Here is a 13,647-nt window from a genome sequence, read left to right on the forward strand (position 1 = left end):
TCGACAGAATAGACTGGCGTCCGATAATCAAACATGACAACCAATCTACAGGTTGATCGACTTTTGTAGCAGATATGCGAGATAAGACGTACGCAGTTTTGAACGCCCGGCCCTCATAGTCAGGGTGAGTTGCTTTGGTGGTCGGGGCCGCGGTCAACAACGGGCAAACCGGCGGTAAACCCAAGACCGTCAATCCCGGGCGTACCCGCCTGCGTTTAGGCTGGGCAGAGACAGGAACGGAGCCACTGCTTTGGCGCTTTGGAATCACTCCTGGAGTACCACTCTAGGTGGTCCTATTGCAAGTTGTGTATCTTTATATAATAAGTGACAGGCCTTTCGCCTAGCCCTTTTCGCTTCCTCATAACTTCGATATCATCCCTTGTATCAATTATCCACCTCTTCCATGACGACTATGAACCAGAGAGATGTGGAGTCCAAGCTCAGGCGTAGCCAGCACGGAGACTTTAAAACTGTTGAGGCCTCTCGTCCCCCGTGGGACGACTCCACCCCCTTTCACTATACACAGACCCCGTCTCCGGACTGGGCTTTTGGTTCCGGCGCCAACTACGTACATGCTCTAGCCTCGACTTCCGCTGCAACCGCAAAGCACATCTCTATCGACCCGTATGGCTCTGGCCGTTCGCGTTATGAAAACTACAAGTTACTTGTCAGCGCGGTCGCTCCCCGTCCAATCGCCTTTGTTTCTACGCGCTCCCGGGACGGAACAAGTGAAAACCTGGCTCCCATGAGCTTTTTCCAGCTAGTTAACGTCGATCCACCAATCTTTGCTCTGGCCATAACAAGCCCATTGTCGGATGCCAAGGATACCTTACGCAACTTACTGGATACTGGGGAGTGTGTCATTAATATTGTCAGCGAAGGTTTTGTCGAAGCTATGAACGCTACAAGTACAAATGCCCCCTACGGCGTATCCGAGTGGGAAATCAGCGGCTTAACGCCTGTCTACGACTGTAAGACTGTTTCCGCAGCACGTGTCAAGGAATCAGTCTTCAGTATTGAGGGGAAATTGGAAAGTGTTCGTGACTTTCAAAGTCGGCACAACCCCGGGACGCGGTCAGGCTCCCTAGAGCTTGTCGAAGGGACACATTTTTGGGCCCGAGAAGATGCTTTCAAAAACGACCGCATTTCTTTGGATCTCACGGTGGGTAACCCATCTCTCTTTGTGGCTACATTTCTTCTTGAAACAGTGTCTTTGGGCTTACAAAGCTGACCCCGGTCAGGTGTTGCGACCAATAAGTCGATTAGGAGGCATTACATTCGGCAGGACAACGCAACTTATAGAGCTTCCACGGCCTGATTTCGACAGAGACCTGGGCGGTGTCGAAGGGGTTGAGAAATTGAAGGACCAGCGTCGAGCGCGCAGAGAGGTCTGAGTCATTATGCGTCTCCCAAGGATGGCAAAGCGGACGAAGGAAAGTCGCGAAAGAGTGCAGAGTTACATACTCAAGTCATGATATCAGAAAAATCTACAGTCCATTTCTTCTTTCCAGTAAGCTTTCTGCAACGCAGACAGGCTATTGTACCAAAACTGAGAATTACCTGCTCAGATGTGGCTCTTTCTCTTAGATAGGATAGCTTTTCTAGCAGTCTTGCCAAGTAGCAGAACGACTATAGCATTTGCAATTCTATTACTAGCGCTGCAACCCTGCCTATATGATATAAACACTCTCATTTCACTGGGCCGCAATCGTGATCGACAATAAATTCTTTCTCCCCGCCCCTGATAGTGCTACTCTGAGACTGGGAACTTGCTAAGTGTCTACTCCTCAGCTGTGATATGCAGTTCAGAGTCATACCAAGATTTCCCTGCCCATCAGCATCGTGTTCACAAGCTCCAAGCAAGCATATATATCCAGGGAGAATTCTGCAATATTCTGTGAACTCGTACTTATAGTAGTTAGTCGATTAACTCCCCAGGTAGATCACAACTGTCTCCCAAATTCTGGCTGCGCCGCAAAATAAGTCTCTCCAACGCCTCGTAGTGTCGGGGGAAGCTAAAATAGAATGCTACGCCCCGTCCCCCCGAAAATCATTTACCCACAACATAGTGGTCATATTCAAACAGGCCAAGATGAAGTGAAGTGAATGTGGGATGACCCTTGGTGGCTCACCGGATGCCTTCCGAAATAAGAAAATGATATTACGATAGAGGTAAAATTGAAACTGTAGAGACACCGACAATTGTAAGTAGGCGCGGAGGCAACTACTACTCCTAGCTATATGATGAAACTGAAATCTAAAGTTACATGTTACATATCTTTCCTCGCCAACTAATTATTGGGCATCTGGCCATATCCAACAAGAATCTGTCGCACAACTGCTCTTTCCTTCTTTCGAAAAGGGTGCACCAGCAGGGCACTGTAAAACAAGGATCTTCCATAAACCCTCAAGGATTACATTTCGTAGTTCTCTGACCGTTGTAAATTGGTAGAGGGCTTCCCATCAGGGCGGCCTTAATCTGCAGAGCAACGTGACGTGAAAAATAGCGACAGTATCCGATCGTTCCACCCATATACCATAGTTGCGGATCTATTTAATAGGATCTTATTAGCTTAGTCCTTCGACTGCTGAGCTTTGATGAACTCTAAAGCCAAAGAAAAGTATCACCGGTGCCGGGAAAAGAACCGGCAGTTCGAAACTTACGACCCGTAGGTTTGAAGGCACCCTTAAGCTCTCCTTCAGCATCCAGAGTCCAGAAGTCATCAACTTGTGCTGCGATCTCCTTGCCAAAGAGCTCCTGCACGTTTGTTCGCATATTGCCGCGGAAACCTGTGCAAAACACGATCACATCGGCGGGAATTTCAGTCCCATCGCTAAACATTAGTCCCGTGCGCGTAAAATGGGATGCGAGGGCGTTGGATTTGATTTGGATCTAGAACCAGCCATATCCATCAGCTGGATTGAGCGAGCCTACAGTGAACTGGCTACACGAGAGAGTGTGAACGTACCAAGCCCTTTGCGATCTTCTCCGAACAGCCAACGTCTATGTAATGTCCACCCATTTTTTCGGTGAGCTGGTATACCTATTAAGTAAGTACTATCAGCATTGCACCTTTAGAGGCATTAATGCGGAAGGTTTGGCCCTAGGACCAAAGTAGGATGGCAGACTTACAATGTCGCCATATCGCTCAACTTTGAAGCCTACTCTCTCTAGCGCATCGAATCTTTCGGGCTCCTTGCTTGCCATAGCATGTAAACTCTTCATACTCAATAATCGTGAAATTCCGAGTGGCTGGCTGTACTGTTCACGGTCCGCATCCTCAATCTCCACTTTTCCGTCGTATGTTCGATCCGAAATAGCTTTGAAGTATTCAGCTGGAAGGACGTAAGTGCGGCTCCGCTGAACCATGGTAATGGACTTGAGTCCTGCGTCCACCATGTCTGAGGCGACATCATGCGCCGTATTCGCTGTACCGACCACAATAGCTTTCTGACCTTTCCATGAGTCTGCCGAGCGGTAGTCTACAGAGTGCAGGACCTCGCCTTGAAAATCTTCCTGACCCGGAAGAGTGGGCATAATCGGCGTCTGGCCCCCACTCCCAACGGCGATTACAATATGTCGGCAGGTCAATATCTCTTCTTTTCCAGATCGGGTTACTTGAAGAGTCCAAAGCTTGCGAGCTGCATCCCACGAGCCGCCATTGAGTGTAGTACTCCATTGTATGTTCTTCTCAATGCTATATCTGTGGATAAAATCCTTGTAACCCTTGACGAGGTCGTGCTTGTTGAGGTATTCTTGATATGACGACGAGAATATCCGGCCGAAGGGTAGCTGGCTATAATCGCGCGGGGTGTGGAGTTTTGCCGAGTCGTAGCGAATGGCCCAATTTTCACCAACCTGATGATGCGCTTCAAGGACCAGGTAATCAACTTCTAACGCTTGCAGACGCCCTGCTGTGCTTAGGCCCGCTTGACCAGCGCCGGCGATGATGACGTCGTAGTCAGGGGTTGATGAGTCATGGTCTGCTCCCTTCGCCAGACTGGCTCTGTTATACATCAAGTTAAGGCTGTTGGAGATGTCGTTTTTGTTATCGGTCACTTCTGGGAGTATGTTGACATTGCGACATCCGACTAGTTGCTCAAGCACGGTTCTGATGGTCCAAATTCTCCACTGACCATCCTCTTCAAGCACTAAGGCGAGGAAACCATGGCATTCAGCAGCTGGAACCGCCGTTACCCTGAATCGGAAGCCAACATGGAGCCATGCAGTATTTTGGTCAGGACGAGAGACTCTCCCCGAGCCTGGAATCAGGTGAAAATCATGAGCTTGCCGTATACCGCACGTATCAGACCAGCCGGCAACAATTGTACGGGCTGAATAGATCGTGCGCAGTGTCCCTGTAAGTGCAAATATATCTCGCCATACGGGTTCGGCGGACAAAACATCGGTGCTTAAAGATGCGAGGGATTGAACTAGGGGGTTGGCTATGCTTTCGATATCCACAGAATCACCAAAACGTGATACTGGAAGATTGCACGGCAGGGTCGGCAGGACAGTGCTCGGAAGAGTCTTAGGTAGATCTGGCTCCATTGGTTGCAGTGGGACGGCTGTGTTTCTGGGAGAGATAGTCATGTTCAATTGTCACTTCTAAGGTCGAGTCGGTTTATTAATCTAAGATGAGTGCAACTTCCGTTAGAAAGGGTGGAGATAACTCTCGCAGGTTTCAAATGTAAATCCAAGTGATCCCCTATTTATTGCTAAGTGTTTACTCCGCGGCCCTTTAACGCGAGCGGCTGCGGCTGCTTAGTACTCTACAGAGGCGTAGTAAAACGGGCAATATCATGTTCTACCGAACCGTCGGGAAAAGGGTAATCGGCGACTAGGAATTTGTCGGTCGAACAGTTCCTCATCTGTGAGGGCCGGACAACCCCGGTCTCCATGAACCACGGGTGGCGGCAGTAGAGCAAAGCACCGTTGATTCCCGGGTTCACCGTGACCAGCTACGGAAGCGGCCTTGGCTATGAAAACTTGTGCCGTACGCTCGAATGTCTTCGACTACCACCAAGGTAGATGCCGCGATGTGGTATTGTTCCCCGGAGAGCTGTGTCTATGTAGTAAAAAAAATACTAGGTCAACCATTATGCGTAAGAGTAGACATATGTTCGTAAGCAAGAGAGCTCCGATAGTTATTGATGGATAGTCTATAGTCAGCTAACTGCTGGTGGCTGAATTCACAAGTTGTCTAGTTGGAGAGGAATCTGTAGCACAATACTAGCATAGGGGTTCATTCTTAAACTACATATCGGCAACCAAATCAACAATTGCTCCAAACTGTGCCATATAAACAAATAGAAACACGTTAGCTTGTGGTGCCTTCCATAATGCTACCCTCCGAAAGCGTGACCATGGAGCTCGGCCGGATATTCTGCGGCCGCAAGCCATTTCACATCCCTCTAGATTGAACTCGATTTTGGGCATCATTTAATTTCTTCGGCCGCTTAAAATGTACCTTCAGGGTTGACCATGTCTGCTTGTTATAATCCTTACGATACATCCTTAGTATGCTTTTCTTAGCTTGCTCGATGCCTTAAACTCACCTGGTGCACTTTGCTGGCGACAGTCTTTAGTCCCCACTCGGTGACGCCAACCATTAAGCAGCTCTCGAACATGAACGATAGAGACCCCTGCATGAGCTTGGTTGGGACCAAATCCATCCCCGATGCTTTTTCGAATGTCTGTGTATCCACACCATGTCCGCTCATTGTGTTATGCAGATTAGCCCCACCAGCCCGGAAGTCGCCCGGATAGTTACCCTTGATTAAGCCCATAAATTCGCTCATAGTGTTACGATGATACCACGGTGGCCGGAAGGTATTCTCAGAGACATTCCATCGAGGCCCGAAACAAACAAAATCAGCAACTGCAGTACCGGGTCCGTGCGGAATAGATGGTGCAGTCAGGACTGTGAAAATCGAGGGATCAATGTGGTCATGAGAGACTGCGTTGAGAGGACAAAATCGCCCAAGGTCGTATTTATATGGGTAGTATGTTCCATGCCAGGCAACTACGTCAAAAGGGGTGTGAGACTGCTTAGCTGAAAAGAGGTTGCCCCCGAACTTGCCGTATAAGCTCCATTCCGTATTCTCATAATCTTCAATAAAGTCTGCCACTGGAGTTTGAAAGTCTCGGGCGTTGGCGAGACCGTTCGAGCCAATGGGTCCTAATTCGGGAAGCTGGAAGTGGCCTTGATAGAGTTCAAGGATATATCCACGCGCCGGCTCACTGTCATGTAGAGCAACATGGTATCGGATTCCCCGTGGGATAACGCAGAATTCACTAGGTCGCACCAGCATCTTCCCCAACTCGGTTCGAATATCGAGAGTCCCATGCTGTGGAATGATCAGAAAATCACCATCTGCACTGTAAAAAGCAGACTTTTCGTCCATAGACCGCCCAAGGGCATAGACATAATACCCTATGCCTTGCTTCAGGGTCGGATCTCCTGCTCCAGCGATAAGGTGCAAGGAGTCTACCCATGAACTTCCACTATCAAAGTCGAATGGAGCCCAGAGAAGTTGATTAGGAATCACGGTAAATTGGGAGCCCGAGCTCTTCGAATGGATTAATGACTGATTGACATGGTCGGGCACGGATTCGAAGCTTTGGTGGCTAGCCGAAGGAAGAATTCGGTAGAGCCAAGTTTGTTGATTTTCATTTCTCGGTGCAGTAAAGGCACTGCCGGACAACTTTTCATTATACAAGCCATAAGGGCACTTCTGGGGCGAGTTGGCTGCCAGCGGCAAGGCGCCCTCTATTGCTTCACTTCTAGAGGGAGTCAGCTGTACGCATATGAGGAGGCAGCAGATATTGTTTCCCTACTCTTTATGCCCTCCGAACCCATTTATATACTTGTATGGGTCTATCACGTTGAATTGAGTTACTGGCATCTTTGTTGGCTTACCTCGATAAAGATATTTTCCAAATGCTTAGTTGATGCCCGCTTCGCGAGAATGCGACTGAACAATTTGATTGCTAACAGGGAATATCTCGTGAATTTTCGTTCTTCCTCGATGCCTCTTAAAGACCTCCTGCAATTATTAAAGATTTTGTACATGCAACAAGACAGCCGTCTGATACGTTATAGTTTCCTGAGTTGGTTGGATAGGTCGGTTTTAATCAGACAGTAACAGGCTGAAGTCTGTTTATGTTCGGCCAATTTGAATTAATGAATGTTAGTCAAAACGAAAACGAGAGCTTAGTAAATCCCGGGTGCTAGTTGCGGCCCGTGAATGTGGGCTTCAAGTTGAAGCTTGTTTTGGTTTCGGAAAGCCGGATAACGCCGCTCCCCGGCGATTAAAGACTACATTTGATATGTCGTACATGGGCTTAAGACCCTCTCAGGCCGCGGGCGGGCGATAAATTGCAGCGGGCATGGCCGAGTTTGAGCTTGGTCGCTCTTGGGCCGTTTTAACTCCGGGTTTGCCGTGGCTCCCCATGACTTCAGTAATTCAGCGGCCGGATCCCGCGTTTTGGGAGCCGGCCTTCTCTCTTTGCCACCAACACACCCACCAGTCTGTGTGCTCCATAGGCTAATTGGGTGTAACTTTTTTTTTTTTTTGAAATTATTTCTTTCAAGCTACAGTGGCGTTCCTCTTATGCATTAATTTCCAATCATCACTCAAACACCTAGGCTTTATCTCCACCTGATCAAAAACAACTATACACCCCCCAACCCAACCCCCATATTTGGGGGTCTTTGAGATCAATTTATACATTGGCTTATAGCCCGTCTTAAGCTTAATAAATATTCCACTTTTCTCGATACAACAGTCGAATCCCATCCAGTAGTTTGATTTTCGTGTGAACAGTTTTTCGTGTTCCCGCGGTCCCGGAGCTCGGGCTGCCTGGATTAACTAATAGTGCAGTCCCTGTAGAACGCCCTTGTTCGCGAGGCACAATTCTCTGAATTCAAGGGGCTCAGGCGAGCTGACTATCTAGATGGGTGACTAAGTGAGGCCACGTGACCATACCGAATATAGTAGGTCCCTAACAGCCCTATCTAGTCACATGATTCTGGTCCACCCAAAGGCCATATTAACTACTTGACAGATCCTTAACTTAGCTAAGATGCTTAGTCAGGTGCGAAGGGTTTAGGTTAACTAACATTATCGTCGATAACGATTATTGTCGATCGCTATCGATAGGCAACTTTCGATGGCAAGCCTGTCCTCAATCTCCTTAAAAAGCTCGCGGTTATTGATTTCTTTGGTGTCCTCAATAGAAAGTGCTTTAATTGTTTCTGGAGTGGTATTAAAATGCCAGGCAGGAACAGCCCATCTAATTGCTTGTAATAATGTCATTGTAGACGCAGGATCAAAGCCGCGATCATATTCAGACATTAGATAGTGTCAACAATTAACTAAATATGGTAATTTTGATTATTCAGCACCTTTTTCTGTCAAATATTGTTGATGAATACAACATCATCGGATCGCCTATGTTTCCTATATGAGTTAGTTTGCATTCTTCATTTGTTTACCTCGCCTTTATAAACGCGAGATGTTTTGGTAGTTTGGTTGAATCAGAGACCTAATTCAATGGAGGATCGATACTTGCGAATACGCGTAATTTTATGGTTAACAGATAGCAAGCCTACTGACGTTTCCAATATGCTTTCCATGCAAAGATGATTCCTTGATCAAGTGGTTGATATCGAGTAGTTGAGTTGGTTGGAAGCCATATTATAATTGCGCTCCGCAGTAGTGAGTTTATTTCTTTATATGCAGACTCATGAGCAGAGAAATTATCCATTAATAGAGCCACTTTTCGGTCCTTCATACGGCTATCAAACCAGAGAAGCCACTGCTTGTCTACAGTGAAGCGTTGAATTTGATATTAATACTATGCCAATTACCCTATGATCAGACATTTAAGCACTATTCATTTTCTTCCCTTTCCCTAGTGCATAACTGAGGTACAAGCTATGATTAACTTATAGCCTCGTCCTTACCAGAATTTGGCGTCAGAGTAGGGACTGGCATCCAAAAGAGCAAAGGCATGAAAATTATGTAAATATGGGTACTGCAGCGAGGGTCACCCGCAAGTCATCCGAGGGTCGGGTCGAGGTTCTGAATCTTGGACCCCTCATGAGGGTCTTGACTAGGTCTACCCCCAAAAGCAGGATCTACACCTTCGCCAGAAGGCTTCGGTGCCTTCCCTTTACCGCCTAATCAACATCAGTATAAACCCACTAGAGACACTATGCTGGCTACGTACTGCCCTGGTAAAGCATAGTTGCCAGAAGAACCCCAATAACTGATGCCTATCACATGTTAGAAAAACTCAAGCAACCACCGCCAACAAAGGACAGAAAGCACGTCATACGAGCGAAAGATCCATTCCCTCGGCGACTTCAATCTCCCACTCCGGTCCTTTCCCCGGTATATACACCGAGACCATATCCTTCAACTTAGAGGTCATTACCAAGACATCCCCATGGTACACATGTGCTCTGGACTTCCAAATATCCTGACCGCGCACGTTCAGAATAATCTCTCCGTGCCCCACTCCCCCCCGGGCCGCATTCTTGAAGTGGACATCAAACTTGTCCTTGAGGGCATGCCACTGGGGAACAATGGTGGCTATGGGCCGGGGATCGTCTTTCTCTCTGCCACCTGGTAGATGAACAAACCACGTCACGCCGAGTCGTTTACGGGAGATCTCGAAGAGCGGCAGACCTGTTGCGTCTTGGACGCGCCGGCGCTGGCTGACGGAGGCGAAGTCCCCGTCTACGGTGAAAAGAGTCTGGGCGGGGGAGTTGGCGGTCGGAACCGTGGAGACGGTGAAATCACCTGCCGACCAGCTTTTGCTGTGCTGTTTCACACGGATAGTTGTTGTGTTGGGGGCGAGATATTCTGTTCGCAGCGCGATGGGTTGTTTGAGAGTGGTAGGTCTGGAGGTCATGGTGAGGGCGACCGAAGATTCAGAGGTTGAGTTGCTAGACAGAGAGATGGAAAATTATGGGGTTTCGTTGTTTGTATCTGGGGTGGCGCAAGGCTGTGCTGTCTGCTTTCGTCGCTGAGGTAGGTTTGCCGACGCTGTCATCATGCTTCGGTGAGGCTGTTCTAGCTGACATCATTTCTTTTACGCTAGTTAGGACCCACATGAAGGCCCGAGCAGGATTTTGTGTGGAGAGGAAAATTATCATGGTCGAATAAGTTGCGGATGCACTCTGGTCATGGCTCAGATAGATGGTGGTTATGGCCCTGAGACAAGTCCGTAGCACTGTTCCGTGGAGGCTCATAGTCAATGCAATGTTGCTAGTCTGAACGTTGAACGGCTGTGATCCGCAGAGATCCACTGATGAGCGGAAACAACTGTGTACCGTCTAGGAATGACACGATATGATTTGTTTCACACTGCAGTTGTGCTTTGCTGTGGATCGTGCCAGGCCTCCGAGGTGCCATTGCCGAAAAGCAGACCTTCACCTAGGGAGACGAGGCCATACATCAGTCGCTCGATACTTGTGAGTGGAACGTCCTTTCAATGGAGTGGTCACTTCGAGTCTTGGCATTGTATCAGCAGTCCGATCTACGGAGCAAGCATAATACCAACCACCATAGGTAATAGTTGGCTAATGCCTGGCCAAACAGTCAACAAGCTTCTCTGTAATACTGTAATCTCCCTAAGAGGTCATTAAGAACAGAGCGACCCACCACGATACAACATATCCAAAGGCTGCATAGCGACATCCTGTGGTTCCCGACTGCTGGATATGAGTATAATTCAGTAATCGATTCCTCGGCCCTCACTAGCCTCGTAGATAGCATGAGATAGCAGGTATTCTTTTCTCATTGGGCAGATAAACCTTCGATATAGCTGCTGCATCCGCAGCATCAGTTCTTGCATAGTACACTTTTTATGCTTTATTCACCGTGCTTAGAGTACCAGAACTGTACGCCGCAAGGCCAAGGACTGAACTATCGGCGGCTGCTTCGCAGGTTCTTGGCCTAACATAGCGCGCCGCGTCTGCATTCAGGAATTCGAAAGCTCTATGCATAACAACCAGCTCTGAGTTATGTTGTTAGTTCTAGATGCGGCATCTGGTGCCAACCATTACAGACAATTCATGTTAACGAAAGGTAATAATAATGCCATCGACGATACGTTGCAATAAGGTCGGAGAAATGCCAGCCGGGTTTGGGAAGTTGGCACAATGACTGAACCAAGCCAGGCCAGCGTGGTCAAGATGTAGAAGGATCGCACGTTGTTTGTATGGTTGGTAGTGCCGATTTCACTAATGAAGAGAGACAGGCATGCTCCGTAATGGGTGGGGTCTTAAATAGCGTCAGAAGATACGCTGATACAAATAGGCAGGGTTTCAGGGGCGTGTCAGAGCTACCTTCAATTTCTGTGACCAACACAGCGCCTCCGCATCACTGAAAACTCGGTCTGCTGTCGCCACATCTCGAAAGTCGCAAAACCATACTCCAAAATTAGGCCAGGCAGCTTGATGCACGATGATGGGGCTCCAGCCGTTGCACAGGTTATCCGTCAAACGTGATTGATCTCTTTCATGAAACCAAACTGGGAGGCTAGATAGAGCTGTTCACATTGAAGTTTTGGACGGATGCTTGGTTTGTGTTGAGCAGTATGTCACGTCTTCTGGTTCTAGTCGAGTCGTGGTATCTGGATCGGAATAGGAATAACCTGGGTTGTCTGCGATAGATACACCGACGAAAAAGCAGCCTTAGACTAGGCTCTTAGCAAAACCCATATCAAAGCCTATCTTCCTATGTTGGCCTCTTCAATCTGCTGTCAATCCAAGTCGTCTCTGATACGTCCTTGCTGATCAGCAGGCATTTGCCAATTCACTGACGGGGAATTCATGATGGGTGGAAGGGGGCATATAGAACGGAATGCATGAGGGTGTGTATATCGAGGGAGGAGATACGGTCAATATAGTAGTTAACCAAGTGATCCATCATGCTGGACGGTTGTTATTTTGTTTTATATAGAACTTACTTTCTGGGGTCAAATGTATCACATCACGGATGCGATTAGAAATTGATATCCTAGTCCCCGGTTCTATACAAGGACCGCCACATTGCATCGCCCGGTTAGACTAGGATTGAACTGACAATAACCGGAGTTTTTAGTATATATTCCATACAGCGCCATCGTAATAGATAGGATGTGCTCCTACCATTATAACGATGTTCTCTCTAAGACTAAGGGACAGGGCTAAGGAAAACATTGAATACTATAGAGTATTAATAGGCTTCGATCTTTTTTATTGGAGAGGAGAAACCATGTACAGTCTGAAGGTTACTACGGAGTAGTACGATTAAAATCAGGGTTCAAGCAGGAATTGATAGGCGACTAAGTGTCGCGCCTCTTCGCTTTCTGCAGTAACGCTGCATTACTCCAAGATTATGTAGGACATTTGAGGAATAATTCTTCCATCCTACGCAACGTATTGAACTGTTTATCTCTCTCATTGTTAAAAAACTGTCCTGCATCGGACATCCGCCTCGGTCTCCGCGGAGTCTCCGGGATCGACACATTCTTCGCGACGGATCCCTTTGATTAGGGGAGTGTTGACGATGACAAGCACGATCCACCCAGAAGTGGATCAGGCAGTTAACAGCGAGGCGGAACCTCCATATCCGAGGTTCCGAGGGCATCCGCTACAGGCTTATGGAGACAACAAGGTCAGAAATTGCCAAACAATACGCAAAATCGCAAAATTATATTTGATTATCCGAACTAGAGACTAAAATTTATTCTTTGGTAACATCAACGAACCAGCCATCTCTCCATACGCCCCCTCGACCTCGGTGATGTTCTGGCCTTGGATCCAGTATCCCTTGGCGTGGGCCCAGTTGCAGGCGGCCGTCGCGATAGCCCAGGCGACATCCTCGGGCAAACTCCTCAGCATGTGGTCCTGAACGGTGGCCGCCAGTCCCTGGACCATCGGAGTCAACGTTAGCCACGGTGCCACCCAGGAGATGGCGATCCCGGCACTGGTGACCTCGTCCATGAGAGCGGTGCTGCGCACGAGGCCCAGCACCGCATGTTTGCTGGCCGTATACAACGTCTGCGAGGGCACGGGCACATAGGAGGCGGCGGATCCAGTCACAATAATACGACCCCGGCCGCGGGGCCGCATGTGGTGGATGGCGAGTTTGAGGCCAAAGATGACGGAGTGTAGATTGACGTCGAATAGCTGCGTGTAGGGTCGTCGTAGGGTCGAGTCTTGGTGCTCGTCCGCCAGGTAGTTGTAGCACACCTGACAGCTCATCTTGCGACATTGCGACTCATCATGGGTCTGCAGCAACGCGATTTCCGGGTTCACGGCAGCATTACAGACGACAAGATCCACGTGTCCAACGGTGTTAGTCACCCACTGGAAGAGAGCCACCTGTTGCTCCCAGTCGCCGACGTCGCAGATGCGGTATGGGGCGTCCTTGCCCACGGTCTCGCGCGCCTCCTGCAGCGCGGCTTCGTTGCAGTCGACGAGCACCACACGGGCTCCATGGCGTGCGAGCAGCACCGCGGTGGCCAGGCCGATGCCCTGCGCTGCCCCCGTCACGATGGCCACTTGATTGGCCACCGAATCGGTCAGGGTGTCAGACGATGGTCGAGGGACGGTGGTCATTTTTGCGCAAGAGTTGTACTGCCAG

At 48.6% G+C, this 13,647-nt stretch overlaps 5 protein-coding genes across 5 annotated transcripts; 1 reads left to right on the top strand and 4 right to left on the bottom strand.

Annotated features, from left to right (window-relative positions):
- Nucleotides 1-412: 412 nt before the first annotated feature.
- Nucleotides 413-1,394, top strand: ATNIH1004_005461 (flavin reductase family protein; the record flags this gene model as incomplete). The annotated part of the gene is made up of 2 exons (XM_033570115.1): nucleotides 413-1,162; nucleotides 1,242-1,394. 2 exons carry the CDS (start codon nucleotides 413-415, stop codon nucleotides 1,392-1,394), a joined length of 903 nt encoding a protein of 300 aa, XP_033426147.1.
- Nucleotides 1,395-2,573: 1,179 nt separating this feature from the next.
- On the bottom strand, nucleotides 2,574-4,594 carry ATNIH1004_005462 (flavin-containing monooxygenase; the record flags this gene model as incomplete). The annotated part of the gene is made up of 4 exons (XM_033570116.1): nucleotides 2,574-2,605; nucleotides 2,665-2,893; nucleotides 2,970-3,044; nucleotides 3,134-4,594. The coding sequence occupies 4 exons, from the start codon at nucleotides 4,592-4,594 to the stop codon at nucleotides 2,574-2,576; spliced, it is 1,797 nt and encodes a 598-aa protein (XP_033426148.1).
- Nucleotides 4,595-5,346: 752 nt separating this feature from the next.
- ATNIH1004_005463 (uncharacterized protein) lies at nucleotides 5,347-6,909 on the bottom strand (the record flags this gene model as incomplete). Its single annotated transcript, XM_033570117.1, has 4 exons — nucleotides 5,347-5,415; nucleotides 5,472-5,504; nucleotides 5,560-6,787; nucleotides 6,842-6,909. The coding sequence occupies 4 exons, from the start codon at nucleotides 6,907-6,909 to the stop codon at nucleotides 5,347-5,349; spliced, it is 1,398 nt and encodes a 465-aa protein (XP_033426149.1).
- A 2,157-nt stretch (nucleotides 6,910-9,066) lies between these two features.
- ATNIH1004_005464 (uncharacterized protein) lies at nucleotides 9,067-9,925 on the bottom strand (the record flags this gene model as incomplete). The annotated part of the gene is made up of 3 exons (XM_033570118.1): nucleotides 9,067-9,188; nucleotides 9,239-9,284; nucleotides 9,347-9,925. 3 exons carry the CDS (start codon nucleotides 9,923-9,925, stop codon nucleotides 9,067-9,069), a joined length of 747 nt encoding a protein of 248 aa, XP_033426150.1.
- A 2,812-nt stretch (nucleotides 9,926-12,737) lies between these two features.
- ATNIH1004_005465 (uncharacterized protein) lies at nucleotides 12,738-13,622 on the bottom strand (the record flags this gene model as incomplete). Its single annotated transcript, XM_033570119.1, has 1 exon — nucleotides 12,738-13,622. The coding sequence occupies one exon, from the start codon at nucleotides 13,620-13,622 to the stop codon at nucleotides 12,738-12,740; it is 885 nt and encodes a 294-aa protein (XP_033426151.1).
- Between the last annotated feature and the right edge of the window lie 25 nt (nucleotides 13,623-13,647).

This window comes from Aspergillus tanneri (genome assembly GCF_003426965.1).
Source record: "Aspergillus tanneri strain NIH1004 chromosome Unknown AapTan_4_pilon_pilon_pilon, whole genome shotgun sequence".
Taxonomy (NCBI): domain Eukaryota; kingdom Fungi; phylum Ascomycota; class Eurotiomycetes; order Eurotiales; family Aspergillaceae; genus Aspergillus; species Aspergillus tanneri.